Source organism: Sander vitreus, chromosome 16 (genome assembly GCF_031162955.1).
Source record: "Sander vitreus isolate 19-12246 chromosome 16, sanVit1, whole genome shotgun sequence".
NCBI lineage: Eukaryota > Metazoa > Chordata > Actinopteri > Perciformes > Percidae > Sander > Sander vitreus.
The window spans coordinates 11,782,264-11,810,149 of record NC_135870.1 but is presented as its reverse complement, the minus strand read 5'-3'; the positions used below and the strand labels follow the sequence as shown (position 1 = coordinate 11,810,149).

The window sequence follows — 27,886 nt, the reverse complement described above, 5'->3', positions numbered from 1 at the left end:
CTATACATTTAAAATGTATTCCTCACATATCTTTACATTTACAGGGTATTGATGTAGGCCACATGGCCACATAGATTTAGTTGTGAATGGATGAATGAGATATATATCTTTGGATAAAAGAAATATATAAATGCAGTCCATGACATCATCATCCAGATGTTAAAAGAACAGAATGCATTTCGACATAAGAGGATTTTTTTTATTGATTACAGTTACTTTGTGGCTGCAAAAGACAAATTATCTCTGAAGTTGCCTACTTTTATGTATTTATAGATAGATAGATAGATAGATAGATAGATAGATAGATAGATAGATAGATAGATAGATAGAAGTAGCATTAGCTACGTTTTCTATAATACCCTACCCTGTAGTTGTTATAGATCTAATCATTTTTTGTTATTATGTTTTATTTAAATGTTAATATGCCTGACATTTCAGATTATATTTTTAGTTTTACTCCAGTGACATTTACTGCAGTTTGTTATCTAATATTCATAAAAGACTAATGAACATTGCGAAAAAAGAAAAAAAAAGAAAAGGGTGTTACTGGAGGTGCTAAAAGAAATAAACCAGCAGAGGCGCTTGTTGTGTTTCCCTGCCAACGACGTTCGGTTACGTATGACGCTCTGAACCGAGCCGACCAAGCCTACACAGGCCGGGTAGGACCCCAGCAACAACGCTGCGATCGGTTCAACCTATGAAGATTGGGCTTTTCAATCGCCATCCATCCTTTGAATAGACAACATTTTGTGGAAATATATCACTGCCACTGATCAGAAGATACACTAAGTCGTTCAACCGGTGAGTTATGGATATGGGTGGTTATGTCAAATCTTCAGTTTTGCTTGTCTTCTCCGCTGCCCAGTTTTATTGTTGCTTTGTTCTGGGCAGCAGCCATTTTTAATCGCCTTGTCCTACATTCCCATCGCAGTCGTGAGACCGTTCTGAAAAAACACCAAAGGTTCAAAATATAAGCATGGGTCTGAGTGTTTTATAGAGATTTCCTAAAAAAAAAAGCCCGTGTGTTTAATAATGTCAAGCATAAATGCAAATGCGGTGAAATCACCGGCCTGCCAGGGTTGTTTTTGAATGCTAGCTAGACTGGAAGTTGAACGGGATTGTTGTCGAACAAGCTGTGACTATCGAAGCTAACTTAGCTAACGTTAATGCTAAGTAAGAACAATATGCGGCGTATTGATATTTCTGCATGCTTGCTTGAAAAAAACAAAAACAGTAATTTAGCCATGTCTACACAGTTTAATATCCCTACAGTACCGTGGCCACTGTTGGCCATGTTTACATAGCTATTTTTCTTGAGCCACCAGCTAGCATATTTTACTAGTGATGGCTAGCAACTGCACTTATGGTCCTTTTTGACGTTCGTGTTATTACGTTACAATTTAAGTAATGTTCGGTAACTGTTTTGTCTTTATCTGTTTATTTAACCATTACCGATTTTGTTGTATCGTACTAGTTGAAATAGATTGTGTTTTTGTTTTCGTGCAGCGAACTGGCTGGTGTCAGTTTCATGTGCTGGAATTAGCTTTATCAACGAGGTAACGTTAAGGACACCTAGCTACAACTAACGCTATTCTGCGGTCGTCAAAATTATGTCATACTTGTAGCTAGTATATTCATTTGTAATACGTGTTATTTTCTATTGGTTGTCTAATTGAAATAACCTTTAAAATGCAAATATCGTTAAGGAATGTGTTAGCTGTCATAATGCTAGCTTCCATTTCTAAACGTCAACTAACGTTACATTCATAATTCGGTGGTCCTTGTAGTAATCTATTCTGTAATCAAAGTAGAAGGTAATTGCATGGTCTGTTTTGATACTCTGCTAAATCGACCTTGATGGACAGATTTTTCCCAGTAGTCCCGGTAAAACGCCTATGCGGAGCTTTAACGGAGCGGCCTTCGATAACCTACGTTATGGGTTTTCTCGTATTCGGCTGAAACGACCATATTGATTTGCAGACGTTTGTGTATAAAATATTCAAAACATCGGCCGCAGCTAACGTTATATAAACTCAAAAACACGAACATTTAGCTCACATTATTAAGGCTTTGTCTCTCCATCTCTTCACATTGTTTTGGTAACGTTATTCGTGTGAAGCAGTCACTTTGAAATGTGAGCGCAAATAACGTTAGCCATCACACAAATGTTCTTTCGTTGTTTGGTCACGTATCGCAACATTTAACTCGAGAAAACACAATTGTGTGCACTATATCTTCATCCTCGTCTAAACCATTTCATTTTAAGATAAAATAATTCTGATTCTTATGGAAATGCAGTTGGTAGATCTGGTGTAACTGCTATTTCTAGTAAATGTTTGTTGCCACTTGACAATTGTGGCAGATTCAAGTGTATATAATTTATATTGTATAGAAAATCCCTCCTAATTTTGAAATATGTCATCCTGTCTTGAACAAATCTAGGTTTAATAAGAGCTCAACTTATTAATGAGATGCTGTTATATTTCATTTTTCATAATTTTGTTTATCCACATGTTTTTGTGTACTTCTGCAGTTAGTGTTGTTAAAAGTTACCGTAGTATTTGCTGTATATTGTTGCGTTACATCTGGTGTATATTAGCATATTTCTGTTAGGTAACACAGAGCCTTGTAGCTGACAATTTCCTGTTATCCAAGTATGTAAGTTATGGATTTTGTCAGATGTGAACTACATTACAGGGCTCCAGAAAAACGTCTTACATTAACTTTTTCATTGGTGCACCAGCACATAATTTTGGTGCATCCAAAAATGTTACCGCGCCTGTTGCTGCCGCAGTCATATGTTTAAGCGTTATTAGATAATAGTGTCTCGCATGTTATTACCATATGTTTGCTTTTTATACATATTGCTACTTAGTTTAGATAATTATTTTACAGGCTAATAGTCTCTTTCAGAACCACATCTCAAGTTCAACTGATCGCAGCTATAGCTGTCTGTTGGGTGGCATCTGCCTCCTCTCTGAACCCAACGCTACACACATACACACACGGAAACAGAACTGCAGGCGCATTGGTGCGACCAATGGAAATGGTTAATCGCACTTGACAGATTTTTGGTGCAAACCATACAGATGTTTACAGTGACTTCAAAGTGGAGTGGAGACTTGATCAAAGCATAGAACAAATATATTTGAAAAACTCAAAAGAAGTATACCAGAAAACAATGTTCCCGTTTAACTTACCTGAACTGTTCCATCAAACATAGAGATAAGTGAAAAAAGGGCAGTGCTCTGATTGATTGGTGTGTAGCATTAGAGTAAACAGTCAATGTATCTTGTTTAAACTTGCATAACTTTATGGACATGAAGGGCAGCATGTCTTTAGCATTGGTTTTGATCACAGCAATGCAGTGCTGTTTGTAAGTTATGTATTTGTACAAAATACCAGTAATCCTACACAAGGAACTGTGACACATGTCATAGACAATTTGGACATGTTGGTGTCTCTGCCCTCAGGTCAGAATATGGAATAAACAAAAATTGAAGTTGAAGTTTCATAGCAGATGTAGACAAGGAGCAAATCACACTTTTTCATATAAAGTCACGTGCATTTAAAGGAACACGCTGACTTATTGGAACTTTGTCTTATTCACCGTATCCCCCAGAGTTAGATAAGTCCATAAATACCCTTCTCATCTCCGTGCGTGTTGTAACTCTGACGCACCCACCGCTAGCCTCGCTTAGCCCAGATCCTGTGCTTCGCCTTTCTGAGAATATAGTTCCCAGTATGTATACGTTAGAAGATGGCTGTGTCTCATGTGATGTTATTTGTACACGCTGTGACTATACAAATCACACCATGTAAATAGGAACATGGTGGCGTTATTTTGTCACTTATTGGGAATAGTAGGCTAGTTGGAGCCTAGAGCTAGTTGGTTACCTCCCAGAATCTGGGCTAAGTGAGGCTAGCGGTGGGTGCGTCAGACAGAGTTACAACACGCACGGAGATGAGAAGGGTATGTATGGACTTATCTAACGGTGAATAAGACAAAGTCCCAATAAGTTGGCGTGTTCCTTTTTAAGGACAGGAGTAGGGATGTCACATTACCAAAAATCTAGCAGTTGGTACGGATACCACCAAAAGTACTCGATACCAAAGTAGCCACCACGGCGTGTAAAAAAAAATATATATATAATATATATATATATATATTAATTCCTTTATTTAAACATTTGAACATTACAAAAAACACAACAATAGTGGTAGCATTCACATAATAAAAAAACATGGCGCAAGTGGTTTTTGTACTGGGATCTTGCTGAGGTGGCAGTTGAAATGCTTATGATCACTATGTGGCCAAGGGTCCTGACTTATGGAAGAACTAGCACTGACATAGGACGTCTGATGTGTCACCTCACATTGGCTTACATCTTTGTTAAAAGTTGCACATGAACACATTGCAAAAACTATACACAGCACCCATCTGACCGCAAATGTGTGAGAAAATAGTCTGTCTCTAATTTAAAAAACAGATCAGAGAGAAAACCAGAACAAACTGTCCATCCATATTTACATCGCTGAATCTGATTTGACAGTTGCTTCATATGCTTACAATACTAACAAAGTATGTCTGATTTAAAAGTTGGAACTGGCATAAAGTTTTGCTTTTCCGTTTCTTTATTTGCTTTGCACTGGTATTTATGGGTAAAATACTGATTCATTGGGTTGGGCTGGAAAGATCAGAAATCTCTCTCTAATTCACTGCAGATGGATGCTTGACTGTCACTACCAACTATAGTACCCATCAGTGCTACCCATCGAGCTAAAACTATCGGCAGTGGTCGGCCACATAAGAAAATGTGGCACAGTGGTGGCAAACAGCCCACTGTCTACTGGGGCTGTCAACTTCTAAATCCGAATTTATATTTGAATAGTAAAAAGACATTTGAATATAAAAATGTATATTCGAATAGAGTGAAAAAACGGCTCTACCACGGCTATCTGCCTCGCTCGATCGTTTGTGGGCCTGGGCCTAAACGTTCAGTTTCCTGTCTGATTTAGCCCAGCTGCCGGTTGGGAAGAAAATTCACAGTGAGCGAGTGGCCGTGTTGATGACGTTTCTATCATGCGACTGCTGCTACTGGAAGTAAACAAAAAAATGAGGGCGAAGAAGAAGGTACAAAGACGCTTACGTAACTCTTTAAGGGGGCGCTATGCAGTTTTGGCAATTTCTTTGCCGTTTTCTCGCTTTTTGCTCGCAGGTTTCTCTATAGAGCTCCCCCTACAGCTTCGGAATAGAGATTTGGCAACACTGTTGTAAAAACTCGTTGGCGACTCTCCCCCTTCCCATCTTCTCCCTCTGGTCATGTGCATTTGTTTTCAAATAAGCAGACAAATGCACAAAGACATGTCCACTGAGGTAGACAGCTAGTAAGCTAGCTAGTTAGCCCATAACAGACAGCGTTCATAATAAAAACCTTTACAGACAATAGCAAACATCCTGAGGTCACAATAACAAGAAATACAAAGATTAAACTGAGTTTATCCCAAAGATGCTTACACGTGCAACAGCAAGAACGCCAGGTCAGCATCGGATTTGCAGCTTCTGTTTGTCTGTTCTCCCCATTCTGAAAACGCAGGTCCGATGTTTACTTGTCTGACTCCACCATTCAACCCAAAAAAAGTCATATAACCATTCCAATGACTCCGAAGCTGTTCAGTTAAGGTAAATTAAGCTAAAAAAACGGCATAGTTCCCTTTTAACTACAGAGACGAGAAAATATCGTCGTACAAATTCATGGAACCGCAAGAGCCTCTGTTGTTTATGACCAAATTACGAACGGGTCCGTGACGGCGGTGTAATCCGCGGCTTAAATAGATATTCGAATATATTCTAAATTGTGTTTTTTTTTTTTTTTTTAAACGAATAATCAATTTTGACAGCCCTGCTGTCTACTTTGTGTGTTCATAAGCTGGAGAAACATTTCAAGCAAAGTTGATTTTATTAAACTTTGAAAACATTAACCCTATATTTACATTTCTCTGGTCTTTTTATGTAACCAAAAGAAAAAAACAAAACCATTCAAATCCTTAATTACAATTTGCAGTTTTTTGGAGCAAAGATCTTCACCTTGCGGCCCTCCTCACCAGCTCAGGACCACCAGAGACCTTAGCGGCTGGAGCAACTCAAATTCAGCCAGCTGAGCACAAACCCCAGCACCAGTTCTGGGATAAGACCCCCGCTGCTGGGGTTTGTGCTGGCTGAACTCGAGTTGCTAGAGCGGCTGAGGTTGTGTGCCCCCTCCCCCCCCCCGGTCTAATTCTGTGGGAAACACTGCATGTTTCATGTATGCATTATTTATTCACTAAATCTGTTTCCATTGTACTTTGTTGCATTTTGCTTTTACTGATACACCAACCTTTCCACCTCGGGCAAGTATTTAAACTTGTTTGCGATACTTGCGATGCTAATGCTTTTCCACTCAGGTTTTTATGTGCAAATTTAAAAAAAAAAATGCGCATTAAAAACAGGTGGATGAAAACTGACTTAGTGAGGTCTACTTAAGGTTGACATTTATTCTTCTCTTTGTAGAATCAGAAGGCACTGGGAAGAGGCGCAAAGAAAAATTTCCATACTCGATGACATTACATCGCAATGTCCGATCGTTTGGGGCAAATAACCAAGTCCAAGGATGGGAAAAGCAAGTATTCCTCACTCAGCCTATTTGACAAGTACAAGGGAAAATCAATAGACACTCAGAAAAACGCAGGTAAGGTTGATTTATTAGATTACATTCTTTACATCGCCGTTACTATGTGTCAGTCCCGTTGGTAATGTCGCTTTTCTTGCTTTATCTTCCTGCGTGTTCTCTCCCAGTAGTTCCGCGACATGGCTTGCAGAGTCTTGGCAAAGTGGCCGCAGCCCGGCGCATGCCCCCACCTGCTCACCTGCCGAGCTTGAAGTCTGAAAACAAAGGAAACGATCCCAACGTGATTATTGTGCCGAAAGACGGTACAGGATGGGCGAACAAGCAGGAACAACCCGATCAAAAGAGGTAAGGAGAGAAAGGTTAACACACTGCTGAAACTACTCTCTCAGCTGATCATTATAACAAAGTTCAGGTAAATCCACTGTGCTAAAAGTAATTTTTTTATATTTTTATGCACTACAGTGTTTGACAGCCAGGCTGTTGAACATAAAAGAAAAGTTAGTAAGTTAACTACACTGGCTGCAATAGGAAGGTGCATTCTGAAAGACGAGCGTCAACTTTAAACACTTTTATCAGTATTAAGTCTTAAGTATTAAGTCAGCATTATGAAAAAGTACAATAGTTTTGTAAAAGTCATGCTGTTGTTGCAAAGCTTTTACTATTATGATTAGAAATAGTTGTCCAGTCTGTCAGTGCATGTCAGTCTAGATTATTGTGTTTCTGTGCCTTTTATCAAGTCATTGTATCTTTTGGCCCGCTTTGGACTAAATTTTACAAAACTTTTTCTTTTTTTGTGCTTATTTGTAGTTCTGTTGCATCAATACCACAGCTGCCGGAGTTGCAGCCGCAGCTGGCTTTACAGAAATCTGTCTCCAATCTTCAGAAGCCGTCACCGATAGCCAACCAGGAGGTGTGTATGTGTAGCTATGGTTATGTTCATCCTGGGATATTTTTTGCAGATTTTTGCCATCATCAAGATTGTCTTGAAACTGCTGTCTCTTATTTAATCTTCGAAAAGCACTCCTTAACACACAACTGCAAGACTAGGGCAGTTTTCATTAAAGGGATATTTCACCGTTGGAAAGATAAATATATCTTTAAATTGGGTCACTTATGTAGTAGAAATGTGAATTATTATTATTATTATTATTTATTTTTTTTAGAAATTGGTGGCTTCTAGGCTGAGAAAAGACAGAAAATGTGTGTTTGGCTCATGTGGATGAAAGACACCAAATACCAGAATGCACTTGCTTCGCTGCTTTAGAGTCCACTCCCAAGCCACGCCTACCGTAGACAGACAGACAGACAGACAGACAGACAGACAGTGAGACGGTCAACCCAACTCAATGTGCTTTATTGTCATTTCAACCATATACACAAAACAACGTTTCACCGTGGCTCAAGTGCTTACACATTTAAAATATATAAAAACGACATTATATAAAAAATGACATACGAAACAGGCTACGTTTAGTGCACACACATTATAGGCTCCGTAAAGTTCAGCTAACGCATACTAGCATTAGCGCTTGGTGGGCTGTAACCAAGTATAAACACAGCCGGTACAACAATAGTCCAGTACACTGTTCATCCATTTCCACAACAACAAAAACACAGCAGTCTCTGAACTCGCGTTGGGAGTTTCATTGAAGTTGGATGTAGTCCAGTTTGTTGTCTAATGAGCGGACACTTGCAAGCAAGATTGATGGAACAGGTGGCCGCTAGCGTTAGCTTTCCACCTAGCTGCTTTCCACTCTTGCACACTGCTGTTGAGGTCCCTCTCCCCGGCTAGCGGCATCGGGGCGACACCGCAGGCTGAGGTGCTGCTCTCCGTAGCAGGCGAAGCTCGCGTAGTGTGTCGAGTATTCCGTCTGTAATAAAGTGTCCTGCATATTCTCCGATCTGTACCAATGTATCCCGGTGGTACACATGTGCGGTAGTTTGAATGCACATCATTGTTGTAAAAGTTTTCTGCTGAAAAGACGGAGCTCCCTGTTAGCGAAGCTTCAAGATGGCTGACACTCGTCGCTTCGGCAACCTTCAGGTAAAGACGACAGTCCAACCCCCTATGGGAGGGTTGAAAACATGTGGAAGTAGCTCCTACTACTGTAGTCCATTTCCTCTGGGCAAAAAATCTTCCGACGCCGCAAAAATCGTCGTTTTCCGTCATCGGAAGGTTTTTTTCCAGACCCACAATACAGAGATCTCTCGTCTCGTCTCAGGGGGACATGAGGGAGGGAAGCACGGTCATTCGAAAATACTACAGTGTTTCTACTGATACAAAGCTTAATGCTAAATTGGTGAAGTAACCCTTTAAATATATAAAAAAGTCAGGAAAAAATGCCACTCCTGTGCAAGAAAACTCACTGCAGTCTTAAAATAAATGTGACTGAACAATTGCAGTACAATTTTTACCTTGTAATCAGTGTTGGTATTTGATGGAAAATATCATACATTCTCCGTTTGTCCCAGTGTGTATTATATACTTTCGGCTGTATTAAGGGTCTCAGTTTGACTCAGTGTGTCTGTTCTGTTCCAGTGTAGCTAAAACGGAGAAAAGATCAAGATGGAGTTGGCTGTTTTTAACTGTTTTGTCAGGAAAAAACCCTCAAAGGTCAAAGAGACATAATCAAAAGATATTTGACTGTGACTTGGTTTTCTTCATTTCCACAGAACACAAACACAGGTGGACCAAAGCAATGGGCCCAGCTAAATGGAAAGGCAGTAGAGCAAGATGGTGAGTCATCTCAGATTTATCTTTATGAGAAGAGTGTTTGAAATGAAATGGCATTCTAATGGTGAATCATATTTCCAGGTTGTGACCCCTATGTGTCTATGGCAATTGGCACAGCATTCTTCTGTTTGCATAAGTTAGACAAACAGTTTTCTTTATGCCACTTCTTTCAATGACATCAGGTTCAAGGGCCTCAAACCGACTTCAGCCCTTCTCTCACGAGGAATTTCCCACACTGAAGGCAGCTGGAGAACAGGACAGGGCTGGCAGGGAAAGAAGCGGCTTCGATCCGTCGTATGGGCCCGGACCAAGCCTCCGCCCCCAGAGTAAGTCTTAACGCTTAGGAATTGGCTGACAGTCTCATAGATAACATGATGCCTGCTGAAAAGCAAATTATTAAATTGGTGGCAAGATTTTTGACATTAACTAAAGGAAAAGACTTCCAACAATGGGAGGAAGAGAGTTTCTACAACCCAGTGCTGTGTGTCTGTTGATGTCATGCTGTACTTGAGTATTTTTCAAACAAGTAGAACTCCTCAACAGACATGTTGACATATTGTCACTGATTTACAGCCGCCACCCCTGGGTCGGGCAATTGTCCCTAGTGGCAAATGGGTGAATAGATGTCGTTTTTGAAGTTTCACCAGACAATTTGGGATGTTCTGGATTGGCTGTTTCAGTGATACAGAGAGCACTGATCGACTTAGCACTACGCAATTAACTTCTGTCATTAAAATCATGGCGATAAGATTAAAAACAGTGTGGTATTACTTTTAATTTCATTTTTCGCCAGGGCAAGTCATTCCATGTAGAATTAGTTCATCAATGTTTCTGAAATCTCCCTCTCCCCACCTCAAGATGTGACGAGCTGGAGGGAAGGTGGTGGCAGGAACCTTCAACCCTCTGCCCTGACCCTTGGCCTGCCGGCAGATCCTGAGGGTAAGCTCACTGCCCTGGGTGAGACTGGCTCCCCTCCAGCCTTATCCCACCCCCCTTCTGCCACCGGCACAACCTCTTCTAGTGTAGTGACTGCTCAGTCACCAGTCCTTGACCCCAAGGAGCCTTCCCTGCGACCCGCCCAGCCAGTCCGCAGAACAACCGTCCCTACTGCCCTGCAGTACCAGCTTCACCATACTTCAACTGCTGTCTACCATGACATGTTGCCTGCATTTGTAAGTACTATGTGACTCCTTAAGGCCATTTTTTTGTAAAACAAACAAACAATAAAAAAGCGTCAGACAGTCTACTGGTTTTACTTGTACAAAATTAGCTGTTGAATATAGCCAGACACATCTCAAATCCTTTAGGTGGCTCTGTGTATTTCTACTATGAACACATTGCTTTATCCTGCTGTTTTCAGATGTGCTCTAAAGAGACGCGTGAAGCCCCGGGTACAGACCATGTTCCGACCACCGTAGCTGCCCCAGCCCGATTTGACAGCAAACCCACTTTTAGACAGAACTACGCCAAACCTGAACTTAAGTAAGTACATTCACAATGTGAGAGTATTTATCCATTAATTAAGTAGTTTTACCAAGAGGTTTGGCGATTTGTTAATTTGTCTTTCTACCATCTCTGATTGCAGTGGTGATGTGAGAAGAGAGAACCGCTTTGTCCGCGCTACACCTCGACCCTCGTCTCAGCCCATCCGCAGGCCTGGTGACAGACCGCAACGCCCAGCCATCATTAATCCAGAGGACTTGAAGGATCTGGATGAGCTTGACAATGACTGCGAGGATGGATGGGCTGGTCAGTATTACTTGTTTAACAGAATAAAAGATTACAGTTGAATGTGTGAAGTTTGTGTTACATTAAATTTCTTCTCAAGCTTATGAATATTCACTGCTGCACTAGTGTGCATGTGAAGTTTTGCTGAGTTAGTCATCATAAACCAGCATTTATTACCATTTACTGCTCTGACTTCATTAATGAGTTCAGCTTCTGTAATGTGTAAGTTAACCAGCAAAGAGCATGCAGATAGGATACGAAAGCCTGTTCCCAATGCTCTATATTCCATCCTACATTACTGCCGCTGACTGTTAGTTTGTTGTTTTTTCAGGACTCCATGAGGAAGTTGATTATAGTGAGAAGCTTAAGTTCAGTGATGACGAAGAAGACCACCACGGTGATAAAAACAGGATGTGGTAAGATCTCTTTCCTGATAGCTTATTATTGCTCTATATAGGCTCACAGTCTTGTTTTTTGTCATTATTTAAAGGGTTCCTGGTTTAATTTTGATCTGTTACTTTTTAGGGCTGAATGGGAGAGGGAGAACCAGCGTGACTGCCAATCCTCCCTAAATTCAGGTGAGGTGTCTTACACCCAGGAGGGCCCTGAGGAGAGCTATTCCTACCAACATCACCACCACGAGCCTCCCCGGAAGACCAACGGCAGATATCTCTCTACAGACACCCTGGTAACAACACACCATGATGTTTTTTCCACTTTCATCTTCCTCCTCTGGGATGTCTTGTCTCAGATTAACTCAAGATATCTACAGTTAAAACACATCTTGTTCTTTAATCCCTCCGTGACTGGGGAGGGTAAGGCAACGCTACAGAGCATATGAATAGCAGTGTGCCTTCAAATACCCTTGAGTGAGACTCAAGATGACCTTGCAGTCACCATAGAGATATGTGTCTGACTACTTATCACTTGCCTTTTTTTTGGCCAGTTTCAATATGAAAAATCTGTTGGATGAATTTTGAAAGTTAAACATGAATTAAACTATCAGGAATATTTTTTTTGAAGAAATGGACATGTTTGTTTTGTTACCCAAAATATCAATGCTGGGGAAAGGGGATAACAACCTCTAAGCATGCATACTTTAAAAATCAGCAAATCCTTTTGGTCACTAAGAGTAATTTCCCAGTTAAACCATTTCTCAAAGGACACATTATAAATAGATTTATATGTGCTTTATATACTATACTATTTACCTCCCCCTTGAATTGCCTCTGTTCCATCTCTAGACCCAGCAGAAAAACCAAGGTGAGCCACTGGCTGACCAGGAAGATCACCAGCGCCAGTCTCAGGCTCCAGCTAGGGCGAAGTATGTGTCACCTGAGCTGTCAGAGGCTGTTGAGAGGGCCCGCAGACGCCGGGAGGAGGAAGAGAGGCGTGCCCGTGAGGAACGGCTGGCTGCCTGTGCTGAAAAACTCAAAAAGCTGGATGAAAAGTTTGGGAAGACTGAAAGGCAGACAACAAGGACAGAGGAGGGCCAGAAGGAGGGAGAGGGCAAAGAAGTTCCACTTTCCCCAGACGGGGAACCGAGTAAAGGCCTCCATGAGAACTGGAAGTACAGCACAAAAGGTACATTGCATGTAGACTTGTACATTTAGGCCTATGTATTATATATAAAATGTAAAGATTATTGCAGATTATAACCGCAAATTCTAAGCATGTGTTACGATTAAATGATTTCCAGATGTAACTGAGTGTCCCCCAGACAACTCTCCTGGCCATAGTTACCGTGAGGAACCTGCTTTCTCTAACTACCGTGCCAGCGAGGATGATGTCCAGGAGCCCTCCTCCCCCTCAGGAGACTACAGTGGACGTCATCCCTCCAAACCCATTCCACCCCGCTTTCAAAAGCAGCCCCAGCACCAGCAGCAGCAGCAACAACAACAACAACAACAACAACAACAACAACAGCAGCAGCAGCAGGTGCGCGCCAGGACCCATAACCCATAAAGTCTTGATCCCAGACTAATGTGTCAATGTATTAGTGGCTGGTTTGTGAGAAGAGGGGTTTCAAGAGTTTGTGGAAGCAAAGATTTTTTTAAGGTTGCGGTCATCAACATGCACACAACCTTGTGAAGGTTGTTAACCTATTTGTCTTTGATTGGATTTTCTGTTGTCAATTCTTGTCAGGGATTTTTTTGGAGCTGATGTTTGGTTATCTCATGCAAGAACAACAAGAAATGCAATCGGTAGAGGGTGGTTTTATTCATTTTAGAAAATTTGCAAAGTTTCACTTCACCTGTCAGTGTAGGACAACACAGTTGTAAATTATAGAATGAATGATGGCTGAATTCCAGTGCCATGGCTAACTGGGACACATGAATAGAACGGAACCTTTCCTACTATGACAAGTCAAAAAAGGCTGATTGACTATATGGTAATTTTCTCCTTTCCAGAGAACAGCCGATGAGAGCAGCTTTAACATCTTCTGTGTTCAATCGTAAATGTGGAATTAAAGGATGGGTTCAAATTTTTTCAGTTCTCTTAAAATAAAATGAAACTAAAACTATCACAAAAAGGCTCAATTACAAAATCACAAACAGTTACAAAAAACAAACTTTAACCACTGTACTCTCCTGGAGGACATCCTCTCCAGTCTGATACTGGCAAAAAAAAGACATAAAGAGTGAGAGAGATATTTTAGTTATCAAACATACTGTTTGACAATGACTAATAAAACTAGTGCTAAGGTGCACTCATAAACATGCACACACACACACACACACACACACACACACACACCTTATTCTCTGAATGCAAGCATTAGTTTAAATTCACTGACATGGTGGCGGGTCGAAAAGATTTATTAAAACATTAACATTTCAATAATTATTTAATCCAGTGACATTAGGCTACATTTTGCTGACAGGACACAGGCTGAATGGCAATGCATGGTAGCCCATTAGGAAGTAGTTTATAACGTAATCGTCGTTGACAAATAACTAACAAACATTACATGGAGCATAACATTAGCTGGTTTCACAGCAACAATCCCAGCTGCCTCAAACAAACATTTAGGGCCTGTTTCAGGATAAGGATTAGAAGTTTTACAGTTTGTAATGTTAATGACTTCAACCTCACTCATCTTTGTTACCAACGGTACCTACGCTACTGCAGAAAACAAGTACTGTCAAGTACCGGTTCTCATGACATCCCTACTAAGAAGACTAACACTGGAAAATATCCTCTTGACTTTGCTAACTCTGAATTCTTATATTGGCTTTAGCTGAATGTTAGAATTCATTTTTACACAGAGCAAGGACTCTTAATTTTCTCTAACCAGTTGTTGTATACATTCTACAGGAACAAGTATACAAAATGCAGCACTGGCAGCAGTCAGGTCACCCTGCCCCATCTGGCTCCAGCCACGGCCAGCGAGGCTACTACCCCCCACATGTCCTTGGGTTTGATCCCCGCTGGATGATGATGCCACCTTTCATGGATCCCCGCATGACCCAAGGACGATCTCCTGTGGACTACTACCCTGGTACTGTCCACTCTAACTCAATAAAATGAGCACATACCTTCACATTTGAAATCAGTTTTTTTTTTTTCAGGTTTTTTATCATGGAAAAACTCCTATTTGAACACTAAATGTTTTCAGCAGGAATGATGAAACCCATGATCCATCAAGACCACCTGAACAGCCCTGGTTCCGATGAGGGATGCCATCCTAACATGCACCAAGAGAGAAGAGCCCCTTCCACTGAGCCTTACCCTATGTGGAACCAAGATGGTTACCCCTTGCGCAGCTTCACTCCACCTTACCAGAGGCAGCATGAAAGCTCAGATAGTGGCCAGCCAGATGACAGGTCAGTATATTAGATCCTGTGAATTTTGCAGTTCTTTAATTAAGGCAATTGTTTTGTATTTTGATAAAAGAAATCCCTGGAACTGACCTCACAAAGCAATATTAGTGCCTAAACCCCTACTTAGTGACATAGGCTCCACTTAGTGGGCCTCTGTCTGTTTTGTCATTCTTCATCTTTTTTTTTTAATCTTTTTTTCCACAGAAGTGATATGGCCTGCCCCCAACAGGACTCCTATGAAGAGAGGGCCAATGAGTGCTTGAACCACCCCCAAGATGATATCCCCCATCATGCTTACCAGAGCCGAGGCCCAGACAGAGAATACCAACACCATGAACAAGGCTTGCTGACCACTGCTCAGAACCACTCCATGAATCATGCAGATAGTGATTACCCAAAACAAGACTCTAGAGACAAGCATCTGAAAGACGGCTCTGAATCACACGATGAGACCTTAGATGGCTCCAAGGACAATTGGAAGAGAGATGGAGGCCAGAAACAAGACGGAGGACTCAACAATGCTCAAAGCCAGTGGTCCGAACCCAGTTCCAGTAGTAGTGTTAGCCAGCCATCTGAGACCAGTGGGCGCACCTTGACTCGCAGAACTGGGCCCATCAAGAAACCAGTACTCAAGGCTCTCAAAGTGGAAGAGAAGGAGAATGAGAAGCCTAAACCTGAGCCTGAAGAGAAGCCTGTCCCTTATCGCCTGGAGAAAGAAGTCCTTACTAATGTTTACGACTTGAAGAAAGATAACCAGCCTGCCAGCAACAGGCATGCAGCCTCACCTGTTGTTGAGAAACAGTCCGAAGAGAGGCAGCGTCAGTCACCAGCTCCCACCAAAACAGAGAGGCCTGTGAACACCCACAGCGACGACTCTCCCAAGGAGAGCTCCTGGGACAGTGGCAAGAGCCAGTCACCTAGAGATAGCCAGGAAAATCGGGAGCCCCAGGCACCTCGGCGTAATAACTGGATCTTCATCGATGAAGAACAGGCCTTTGGTGCAGTCAGGGGAACAGGTAGAGGCCGCAGTCGAGGCTTTAGGGAATTTAGCTCAAGAGGTGGAACCCGTGGTGGCCGAGGTGGAGACAATCTCAGAGGGGCTTATAACAACAATAACAACAGCGGCGCTCAGCGGACAGGCAGAGGCAGAGCACCACCGAGGGACCTTGTCAAGGTGGAGGAGTTCCAGAGAGGCAAGCCCCGCAGGCGAAATGTCAGTGAGACCTTGAGTGAAGCCTCTGAGTATGAGGAACTGCCCAAGAGGCGCCGTCAGAAGGGATCTGAAAATGGAGAAGGTTACACAGAGTCTGGAGAAGTCCGTAAGGCTGATAGAGACTCTTGGAGATCCAACAAGGTTTACACAGATGACCAGACGGCCCCAGATTCCAGAGAAAAGGCCAAGGCCAGCAGGGGCTTTGGAGGTCGCATGCTGCCTCCCAGACTGAACACCACTGGAAGTTACAGTCGAGGCTTTGGAGGATCCAGGGACATTTCTACATGGAGGGGCCGTGGGCCCCAGTTTAGCAGCACCGGTGGCTCCATGCAAGAAAATGGTTATGGTCCTGGAGCTGAGAGTACTTATTCCCGCAGACCACCTGTTGAACGGGAGACTCTCAAGTACCCCCCTAAATTCACTGGCTCCTTCATGGAAAATGGCACAGAGGACCGTGAAGGAGAATTTTACTTTGACAATGACAACCCTGATAGGCAGATGTTAAGGAGACGGCGTCCACCCCGTCAAGACAAGCCTCCCCGCTTTCGTCGTCTACAACAAGAACGCGAACCTGGCACAAACCAGTGGACAAGTGATGAGTACATAAATGGAGAGTTTGCAAACCCATGGCCTGGTCGCCCCAAAGGCAGTGGGGAAGACAACTGGCCCAGTGGCCACTACTCTGGTGCACGCTCTAACCAGCATGGTCAGGCAGAGGAATGGGAGACGGGATCAGAGAACAGCGACTTTGGTGACTGGAGAGAGAAACGAGGTGGAAGTGGAGGGGCAGCTACACAAGGACATGGTGATATTCCTTCAGAGTCTTGCCATAGTGAACCAGGCTCAGGCGAGAAGAGGGAACTTTGCAAGAGAAGCTTCTCCAGCCAGAGACCATTGGTGGAACGGCAGAATAGAAAAGGGGAACCATCACTGCTGGAAGTGAGCAAGATGAGACATTCACCTGATAATCCCCCTACCTCCTCCAACAGGAGTGACAGTTGGCAGAATGGAGGGACTTCTTGTAAGAGGTGAGGTGAATAATAGAACAAACTTCAAGTTGAAGTAATTGTCCTTATCCTGTACCACCTGGGTGACGCATCCTCAATATGTGCTGGTGAATTATTTTAATGCTTTAGTGTCTGCTTGTTATAGTTTTTAATTTTGGAAACCAAAAACACAGGGTGTCTCCTTATCGTTTACAGTAAATACACTCTGGCTTACACTCAGCAACAGGGCTGAACACAATTTCTTTGCTCACCTTTATTTGAGCAAACAAACTATTTTGTAGTACAAATGTATGAGCGTAAGTGCTTACTCTACATAAAGAAACCGTTTAATTGTTCAATAAGATACCTAGCTTTCATTTTACCAGCACTGATTATACTGCTGGACATTCTGATTTAGTTAAGTTCTGGATTGTTAGTGAACAGGTATCTGTTGTTGTGTCTGTTAACTTGTACCAACGGTTAGCTTTTGAGGAGTAATTTTTTCTTGTCTCTTGACCAAAACTGATTTGTCACTACTCACTAGCCTTAAGATTCCATTCTGCTCCTTTGTTTAAGGAAGTAAAAATGTTATCCCTTCTATTGAACAAAGCCTAAGCTACTGAGCAGTTCTCAACATGCAGTTGGTGCTAGATGAGGGTGTAGCTCAGTTTCATTGGCTAGATGAATGTGGGAAAGGCACCTGTGCCTGACAGGAGGATTGGTTACTAACACTGTAGACCACATCCCTCCTGAACCTGAATTTTAAGTCATTCTGGGGTTTTTTCTTGTTGTTCCACCTGTCATCTGTAGCCTTTGCTGAACTTAAGTGGCTAACTGAAAGATTTGTTCTAGATATTTGTTTTTAACTGCCAAAATGTTACTCAAATTGACCACAAGATTCTCGATGTTATTTGGTTGTGTTGCCATATCCAATTAAAACCCATTTGTCTTACTCTTTCCTGTTTTTCAGCAGGAGCCCAGATGAGTCGGGCCCAGTCTACAGCATAGAGCAGCCGGAGGAGAGGGAGCCCAGTGAGCCCTCAGGGAAGAAATTAGACAAGGACCTCAAGCAAGGACCTGTCAAGGCAGACATAGCCGAACCTCTGTCCCAGTATGAGCTCAGCAGCTACCCAAGTGAGTTCAATCTTTTTCAATTTAACTTTTTGTGTTGTCCATGTTGATAGAAATGACATTCTAAAGGTGAACTGTTGCCATCTACATTGAAAAAAATCCCTGCAACATTTTTAGGGTAAATACTGATTACTGATCTCATTTAAATGTTCAATATGTAATATTTACTGTATTTAATTACAAAATTACCACAATATGTCATCAAATATTAAGGAAACATAACTTCTCTGACAACAATGCTAAAGTCAGTATTTTCTCCTTGAATCCTCAAATTTCCATTCTGTGGCAGGATGTCTGTTTTTGTTTTGGCCTGTGTGTCAACTGCCCATTTTGACACCCAGGTTGCCAGACATGAGACTCAAAAACAACGGGCTGCAGTGATGGTAGCAGCAACCAAACAAACTGGATTAACAGAGATATTTCAATCTTCCTGACCTAAAAAAACTAAAACCTTTCTAAACCGTTGCATGACCAGAGACATGGTAAAACAGAGGTATGAATATTAGAGATGCATTTAAAAGATGGAGATTAGATTAGAGCCCAAAAGGACACAGAGTTGGCTGATTTCCTCCTAAACAGGCAAGCGTTGAGCTTCATTAATTTATATTATATATATATATATATATATATATTTTTTTTTTAATAGCAGTCATTGTTATGTTAAGCCAATAGAATGTGACCGTCAGCCGAGTACAGAGCTCCACGAAAGCATGGGCTTTTATAAACGTCAACATAGCAGCATCTAGCTCCGCTGCGCTGTGGAGTAATGTCTGGCAATGCGAGACTAGCATCTAGCTAACATTGACATTGTGGGACGTTGGGTTTAGCATTTGCAACCTGGCAACCCCCTTGAACTTCGACGCTGGGAAGGAGGGGCCGGGGGAGACGACTCTCCAGTATTTGTAATTTGGACTGCAGTAACCATTTTAAACACTAGTTGTCAGTATTACATATTGGACCTTTTACGTAAAAACAAAAACACAAAACAAACCAACCTGATGATGAAACCGAAAAACAGGTAATGTTCAGTACTGCACTTCCTACCTATCTGCAGATAATTTTGCATTGACCATATGCCTGTTTTGTAGTTGAGGGGGACACAGGGGGACCAGTTTCTAATCCAGATGGATACCAGGATGCCTTGTCAAAAAAGCAAAGACGCCCACAGGAAGATGATAGAAGGAGGAAGGAACAGGGAGCTCCAGTAAGTTAACATATGCTCAGTAATTCTGCCAAGGATAAACAAAAAATGTGTAGTTTGTTGAGCTTTTCTCATTGTTGCCTGTATTAGGTGCCAGTGAAAAAACAGAACTATCACATCCAAGATACCGCCACGCTTTGCCAAAAAGCAGGGAAGCTTGGGCATTGAACAACCTGAGGAAGGGCTTTCTTCCAACAACCTGGGAACTGAAATCTGGGAGACAAACAGCTCAGGTAGGAGACATGCATACCGTTGTGTCAATCCTTTGTTCTTGATGCTTTTGTCTGGGCTATTAAGCAGTAGCCTTAGACACATTATAGTAACTTGAAATTGTTAAAGCATATTTGCTTTATTGCTACAAATAGCAGAAGTTAGCTTTGTGCAGGTTTTATAAAATATTATATGAGACAGTTTATGATGACATTTCTTAACCTTATATTTATTTTTCAAACAGCCAGAAAGAAGAGATGTTTAGATGAAATGATTTAAAACATGCATCCTTAGTTAAAATGTCAGTTTTAGTTTTTCAACATTTATAAAAAAAAAATTAGATGTTTTAGGCTTTTTTTCGAATGGAAATTGTGTGAAAATAGATACATTGATTAGATTTTTTACGAATTGACATTTATTTATCTTTTTTAGCTCTTTCAGTACAGTCTTCAGGGGGAGATTCTTGGACTAAACAGGTGTCTTACACTGGGAGCGAGCCCAACTCTGAGGTAGTACAATGCAGTTGCTCATTGGAACTTAGACTGTATATATTCTGTGTCTGCGTTGTTTGTCTGCAGTTAAAACTAGTGGTGTAACGGACCATAATTGATCTGTGGTCCGTACGGATCAACACTCACGGTTTGGAATGCATGTGAACCGCGGATCAATTGCAAAGTTTAACTATAATAATAGTGTGTGTGAAATGCATTTTTACTGTCGCCGTTACTTAAAGTAAGCTGATAAATTTCTATGAAGGGTTGCCGTGAAAAGATACAGGTAACGGAATTTTCACTTCACGTGAATGCCGCATGTTAAAATTTGTTGCTTATGTGGCACTGGTGTCTTAACGAGCGCTATCTAACGTGGATTTCGGTGCCTCATTTCGGTGGCACTTAAATGTTTGCCCTGCTCTCTGATGCTCCAAAACCGACGTTACAGGCAACCCAAGCATCGCTGCATGTCACGCTAGTAAACACTAACGTTACACTTGGCATTGGGTAACATTAGCCTACGGTTAGCTAGTAGCTGGATTAAACACGGTTAAAATGCTGACGGCTAAACTGTAAATGGTGTAAAGTGTGTCTGTATTTCACTGTAGAGAAATCCAACACCGGGATGTACAACCATGGATATAAAACAGTCTGCCGCTAAAGCTAAGAGCTAAAAGACACAAACTAGCACTTGGTCACTGCTGTTGTCAACCTCGTGGTGCATTCAAAGTTATTGTAAAATACCCTTTTCTCATCTGTTTTTGACGTTTAACCGCAATTTACTGGGGAAAGAAGGAATTATTGTTGAAAGTTAATGTTATTAAATTTTTAATAAATCATTTAAATTCCCCCTTTTTTGTGCTGATCTGAAAATTGATCAGATCCTTGACTCAAAACCAGGATCCGAACCGTGAGTTTTGTGATCCGTTACACCCCTAGTAAACCATTTCTGAATCCCTTATTAGTTTTTTTTCTGCCTCATTATTGACATATAACTAATTGGCTACAACGGTATTTGATTCAATTGAGAAACGTAAACAAATTTTTGCCAATTCTTCTTTTGGCCAGGACTCTGATGCTGGCCCAGAGCAGAGTAAAGAACAGCACAAGCCAGGGCCTATCGGAAATGAACGCTCCCTAAAGCACCGTAAGGGATCAGAAGCTGTTGATCGGCTGGAAGGTGGCCCAATTACGCCAGTCAATGGTGTGGACCTCCATGTGGACACTGTGCTGCCTGTTCCTCCTATTGAGTTTGGTGTCAGTGCCAAAGACTCTGATTTCAGCCTACCACCGGGCTCCACCCCAGTGCCCGTGTCCAATTCTGTCAACAAGCTTCAGGAGGCTCTTACCACCAATGTGAGTGATTATATCTGTACTTTTGTGGTGTCTTGTAAATAAAATAACAAGGTCATCCAAATGCATCAAAGATTGATGTGACAATCACCACGGTTATGCTTCAAGTTTTTTTTTTTTTTTTATAATAGAAGTCTCTTTTGTTGCTTAAAAATAAGCGATATTGACATGCAACTGATTGATCCTGATCTTTTGTTTGTTTTTAAACAGACGGCTCTCAATCAGAGTATCCCCATGCTGCGTTCCAACCACCTACAGCCTGGAATTAACCTCAACCCCATATCTTTTCCCAGTGCTGACCTCACTCTCAAGGTATTTGTATAACAATCCAATGTATACATAGCTATATATTTACATACATATAACAAAGGAATGTCCTTTTATGCAACCCTTTCTTGAATGGAAACGAATATAGTGGGAACATACAGGCAAAGCTGAGTGTTATTTAAACATGCATATCAACCTTAAATGTTTATTTTTCTTCAGATGGAATCCGCACGCAAGGCGTGGGAGAACTCCCAGTCCCTCCCTGAGCAGGGCTCTCCTGGCGGAGGTGCTTCAGGTGCTCAGCCTCCCTGCAGCGTTGGCTCATCCAGTGGTGTTAGCTACAGTTCCTTTGGAGGGGTTTCAATGCCGCCGATGCCTGTGGCATCAGTAGCACCTTCCATGTCCATGCAAGGTAAAACTTTTTTTTTCAAAAAAAAAAAAATTCTATTTAATGGAGGCTTAATCTTTAAGGGGAACTAAACTAACAGCCTGTTTAATGTCCCTTCTCTAGGTAATCATATTCCCCCATTGTATCTGGATGGACATGTTTTTCCTAGCCAGCCCCGCCTTGTACCGCCCATGACCCAGCAGCAGACCTACCAACAGGTAGAGAGATAAACACACACACACACACACACACACACACACACACACACACACACAGAGGCGTGTTTGTGTATCAGCAGAATTGTCATTATCTTACATTTGTTCATTAATTCAGGCGGCCGCAGCACAGCAGATTCCGATCTCTTTGCACACGTCTCTTCAGGCTCAGGCTCAGTTGGGGCTTCGGGGAGGTCTACCTGTCTCTCAGTCTCAAGAGATGTTCAACTCTATTCCCCCCTTCAGGTACTGCCCCCTCAATTTATCATGGAATTTCTACTGTGCCCATTCATTTGCTTCACTTAAGTCATATTATCCATTTCATGTATGTGACACCTCCATGTAGTTTATATTTTCCTTTCACTCATGCTTTTCACTGCTGCCCTGTCTTGCTCCTTTCAGGTCCCAGGTTTACATGCACCCCAACCTGTCGCAGCCCAGCCCCATGGTGCTGTCGGGCGGAGCCCCTCTCAAAGGGCCTTACTCTGCTTTCCCTGGCATGCAGCCCTCAGACATGGTCAAGACACAGTCAGGCTCACACTATCAGCCTATGAATGGCAGCCAGCAGCTAGTCTATGACAGCCAGATGAACCAAGGGCCTGGTATGGGTTCCTCCCAGCTAATGGACTCTCAGCTCATCCAGGTTAGTGGCTTGCTGAAGCTCAGTTTCATATTGGCTATTTCAAATGGATTTATTAAATTGTACATTGCATTCATGTTAACCCAGCAAGTATAAGCCTTTATCGCATAAACAGACCATAATTGGGACTGTTGGTTTAAATAACAGTAAAATCCTTTTTTTCACTAGGTGACCATGCCCCTACCAGGCTCTCAGCTGCGCTATGGCTCAGCTCAGCAACATCTCATCCTCCCACAGTCCATCCAGCTACAGCAGGGACAAAACCTGTCAGTCGGGGGCCCACGCCGAATGCTGCCACCTGGCTCCCAGGCTTCGGTCATGACTGGCAGCCGAGAGGTGTGACTTACTCATCTTTTGTTGCTCAACCAAAAACTGATCTGTTCAGTCATTAGTGCAATAATGGAAGTCAACTCCCATTTTGTCCCACAAAAACATGTAGACAAATCTGTATAATGTTGCATATATCTTATCTATAACTAGGCCACACATTGTTTATGTGAATTGACAGTGTGTTTTTGTTATTGCCCAATACTCAGGGCTCACAGATGGAAATGAAAGGCTTCCAGTTCTCTGAGAAGAATCATTCCCCAGGTATATCCGGGGGGTCCTACAGGTGAGTGGAAATGACTTGTGCAAATAATATAAATTAACTGACTACAACACACATGCGGCTTTGCTCCGTCAACAAGTGTGACATGGTGTATCAAAAATACACATTTTAGGAAATGGATCGTAAAGCTGTCTTTATTTTCTTTCTCCCGTCCCCTCATCAGGCCTGGGTCTGCCAGCCCCAGTGGGAAACCCTCTGGTCCTGGGGGTCCTCTGCCTACACATTTTGCTCAACAGGTATTTATTTTTCCATTATATACATACTGAGATATGTTTAATTTAAATGTTGATTGGGACATTTTCATTCTTGGGCCAATGGGAGAGGTTTAGCAACACCTAATGCTGATGAGCTTGGGACATTTTCAAAAGTCTGAAAGCTGCTGTCAAAAAGTACTTCCATGTCCATCTTTCAAAAAAGATTGCCCAGGGTTCACATTGTTAATAACATGATTGGTTTAACGCATCCACATTTGCATCACCTGTCATTATGCAAAGTTGGAATGCAGTATACCAACTATATTTTTAAACACACTGATGGAATGCAATTGAAGAAACAAACCTGCGACTGAATTCAAGTATTTGGACCAAGTCTGAAAATTCCCCTAAGAAATTCAATACTAACATGCTAATTATTTGTGTTTTCATTTATCCCCCTCCCCTTCTTTCCCGGGACCAATAGGTCCCAACTTGCCAGGGCAGCATGGTGATGCACATGCGGCCCCCCACCACTGGTCCTTTCCCCAACCCCATCCAGAGACCAGTCATGCAGGTCAACAAGCCTGTCATCATCCGCCCCCCCCCTTACCCCACTCCTGGCCGTGACCTTTCCCACTCCACCCCTCCCTCGGCCCCCGAGCCCCATGTTAAAGGGCCAGAGGATGGCATGAAGGTGAGCCACCCACTGTAAATATAGGTAATTTAATTTTATCCATTTTTCTTTTTCTTCTCTATTTGCATTGCTTGTGTTGTATGTTCCTTTGACTTTAAGTGTAGAGATGTAGTCAACATATCTGAGAGGTCTTGACAGGATACATTTGTAGTGCTGTAAGACTTATCTTGGATAGTATAATTCCATACTGGTATAATGGTAATATTGATGTGTTTATACAGGGTTTCCACGGGGTCTTAAAAAGTCTAAAATTTCAAAATCAAACTTTTAGGCCTTAAAGTCTTAAATTCGCTAAGTATTGTGTTCTAGGTCTTGAATAATTTTAAACGGGTCTTATTTTTCCTACGTCTTTGCAAAGCTACCTCTAATGCTCCGTTTTATTTTTTCAATTTTTTTATTTTTTTGTTATTTAGTTTTTTCTTTTGCTAGTGCAAATATCATTCGCTGTATTACGACTACAAATGAGACCAACATGCAACTTATATTGAAGCCAATCAGCTTTCGTGTGATTGGCGCGAGTCTCTTTCGGATTGTACCACCGACATATAAATATTTTATTCTTCAGCTTTGGGGAAGTGCAAGTTCAGCGTTACTTGGCTTGAAAAAACTGAGTTTAGGGCTCAGTTGATGTTGCGATAAAGGTCTTTAATTTCATTCATAATGATCTTAAAAAGTCTTAAATTTGACTTGTTGAAACCTGCAGAAACTCTGTTATAGACTAAACTGTACTATGAAAATGTTTTACAAATGGTTGGTGGTCTAAAATAGAAAAATAGCATGGATTCAGCATGATAGTTATGGTAAGACATGGTCAAGTTAGAGTAGCATTTAAAAAGCCTTAAAAATAGGGTCAGAGATGAGACTAAATCATTATCTCTGTAGAATCATAAGCATGTTATGGTAAATGAGGTAGAAGTATGGTGTTCTGGATAGCTGAGAAGCTTTCCTGCCTGACACTATAATTGTTACATTCAACAATAAGTAATTGCCAATACTGCTTTTCCAGACAAAGCATAAATTGTCCAAGTAACTGCTAAAATTGACAAACTGTGCAGATGTTGAAAATCATCAAAAGATTGTTGGAATCTAGTTTTGTTTTTTTTACCCGATAGCTGAGCATCAGTATGTTAGTGCATAAACCTATGGTTTTCCATGCTGTGCTGTAGGTCTTAGTAACTCTGCCTTTTCTTTGTGTAGAATAAAACCATGCGAGAAGTGCGAAAGGCAGTGGGTGAGGGCAAGACACCATCTGGGGGCATGACCAGCAAACTCCAGGAGCCCCTACCCTCCACAGGGCAAGCCAAACCAGCACGCACTGGAGCCATCAAACCCCAGGCTGTCAAAGTAGAGGAGGGCAAGGCATAACAATGGACCTTAAATCCTCATCATCACTTAGCCTGCCAACACAAGCCCCTTGACCAATGTCTGAGCCTTCCAAGACCCACGTTATCCAAAGGCACCATGGCAAGGGGCAGACATCATAATGAATTACCCTTCTTGAACTGTCAGAACTGGACACCATTTCACACCACGTATAGAGATATATAAATATATATAAATATATACATAGACACACAGTCTTTTAAGCAGATCGCTTCAAGGTCCTCTTTAATTTATTATTAGTCACTTTTAAGGGGAGATTGGTAAAGAGAAGAGATTTGTTTTTTTGTTTCTCTTCAAGATGGGGAAAATAAAAATGGCCAACTCAGACAGATGGTTCATTTTTCATACCATTTTGCCAAACTGTATTTACTCCCTCTTATGGACTGTTGCCATTAATATCAGGCAGACACTTGATATAACTCACTATTAGGAAGCAAAGTTTTTTTTTTTTTTTTTTTTTTTTAAACAAATTTGAAATGCAGTGGGGCACTTTTTTTTTTTTTTTTAAATCATTTTTCATTGGCATTTTCACTGGTAAATTTAATGTTAGTCATCTCCCATTCCTGCTATTGGTAAAGGACTTACTTTCTTAATAAAATCCACCAATTTGTGGACATCATTGCATGTCAACATGTCAAAAGTCAAGTAATGCATCTTCTGGGGTACTTCACCCAGCCTATGAACTGTGGCAAACTGCTTAGATTGGTAGAAATCATTTCTTTTCTTAATACTCTGTTCTTTGCTTTTACATCCTGTCGCTCGCTCTCTTCTGTATGTAAATTGAAACTAAAAGGTGGACATTTTACCAAAATCATGTTGCTTCCATGGGAACTTCACTGGTATTGATACAGCGTGTGCATGTGATGTGCTGAATGTGTGTAAAATTGCGGGACTCCTACTTAGAACAGAGCAACATTTCACAAAGACTGTACCTGAACTCAGCATTCATAGTGCTGCCATCGACTTGTGTGGATTTTGATCAACCAAGCTGGCAACAATTTTTTTGGGCTTATTGTAAAGTGTTTTTTTTTTTTTTTTTGTGTGTGCAGGGGGGGGCTGCATTCGCAATTGCTATAAGGACCCCTCAAAATAGCTGATTGAAATGTTTGCTTTCTTATCGCTTTGTTTGGGTTGTAATTCATCAAATTGTCTGTTAATGAACATGTGATGTAAGTGATGATTTTTTACATCCCTAAGTCTGGGGTGTTAAGCTTTCTTCTTTTAAAGGCTCTTGAAAGACTTTCCTCTCTAATTCCGGTAAAATCCCACTTAACAGTACTGTGGGGGACTTGCAAAGAAACAGACTCATCACCATTTGATTATTCAGCATCTGGTCTCTGAGGTGGCACTAGCAATAAATGCAGCCTAACTATAATCACAATCAGGGTCCAACAAGAAGCTAATGATCACAAACGAGGGGCATATAGCATTGCTTGTTGAATAAAATACGTTATTTGCTTAAGCTTTTGTGAGCACTGCAGTTCCAGTGGACTACGAAGGACTTTTAAAAGTGTTTGTTCTATTTGAAAATGTGAAGCTGTTGGAATCATCTTTTATTCTGTTTTTTGTAATGGACACTCTATTGAAACTCACAATGCCTGTCATAACTGGTTAAATGTTACCGCTTACCATAACGCTCCATGACACTACAAAATGTTAAGATTTATCTTTGACAGTGTTTCACTGGTATATATGTATATGCATACTTAACTGTACAGTCGAGCCTTGTCAGCGAGGGGAGGCTTAAACCCACATTTCATTTTAGATATTGTGGCACTATAAAGGATTTAACGTTGGAAAGGTCACTGTGTTCTCAGAATGGACTGCTTTCACTTGTTAGGTTTAGTGGGCTTGGAGTTTGTTTTTTTTTGCCTCATCCCTTACTGCAAAAGATCATGATGCTTCTCATCATTGTACCTGCACCAAAATGTTGCCCTGAGGTTTTTACTTTTAAGA

At 41.6% G+C, this 27,886-nt stretch overlaps 1 protein-coding gene across 1 annotated transcript; it reads left to right on the top strand.

The window, feature by feature from the left end:
* The first annotated feature begins 641 nt into the window (after positions 1 to 641).
* On the top strand, positions 642 to 26,410 carry prrc2b (proline-rich coiled-coil 2B). Its single transcript, XM_078271676.1, is given in 31 exon segments — positions 642 to 801; positions 6,551 to 6,728; positions 6,836 to 7,013; positions 7,476 to 7,578; positions 9,342 to 9,405; positions 9,585 to 9,728; positions 10,261 to 10,574; positions 10,763 to 10,884; positions 10,988 to 11,151; positions 11,462 to 11,546; positions 11,656 to 11,818; positions 12,375 to 12,714; positions 12,830 to 13,068; positions 14,449 to 14,632; positions 14,750 to 14,957; positions 15,159 to 17,195; positions 18,124 to 18,287; positions 19,373 to 19,488; positions 19,583 to 19,718; positions 20,128 to 20,204; positions 21,255 to 21,542; positions 21,750 to 21,851; positions 22,026 to 22,218; positions 22,318 to 22,412; positions 22,528 to 22,655; positions 22,812 to 23,052; positions 23,218 to 23,385; positions 23,586 to 23,662; positions 23,823 to 23,895; positions 24,338 to 24,547; positions 25,745 to 26,410. Coding segments are annotated over 30 exon segments (6,696 nt in total). The 5' UTR covers positions 642 to 801; positions 6,551 to 6,613; the 3' UTR covers positions 25,913 to 26,410.
* The last annotated feature ends 1,476 nt before the right edge of the window (positions 26,411 to 27,886 follow it).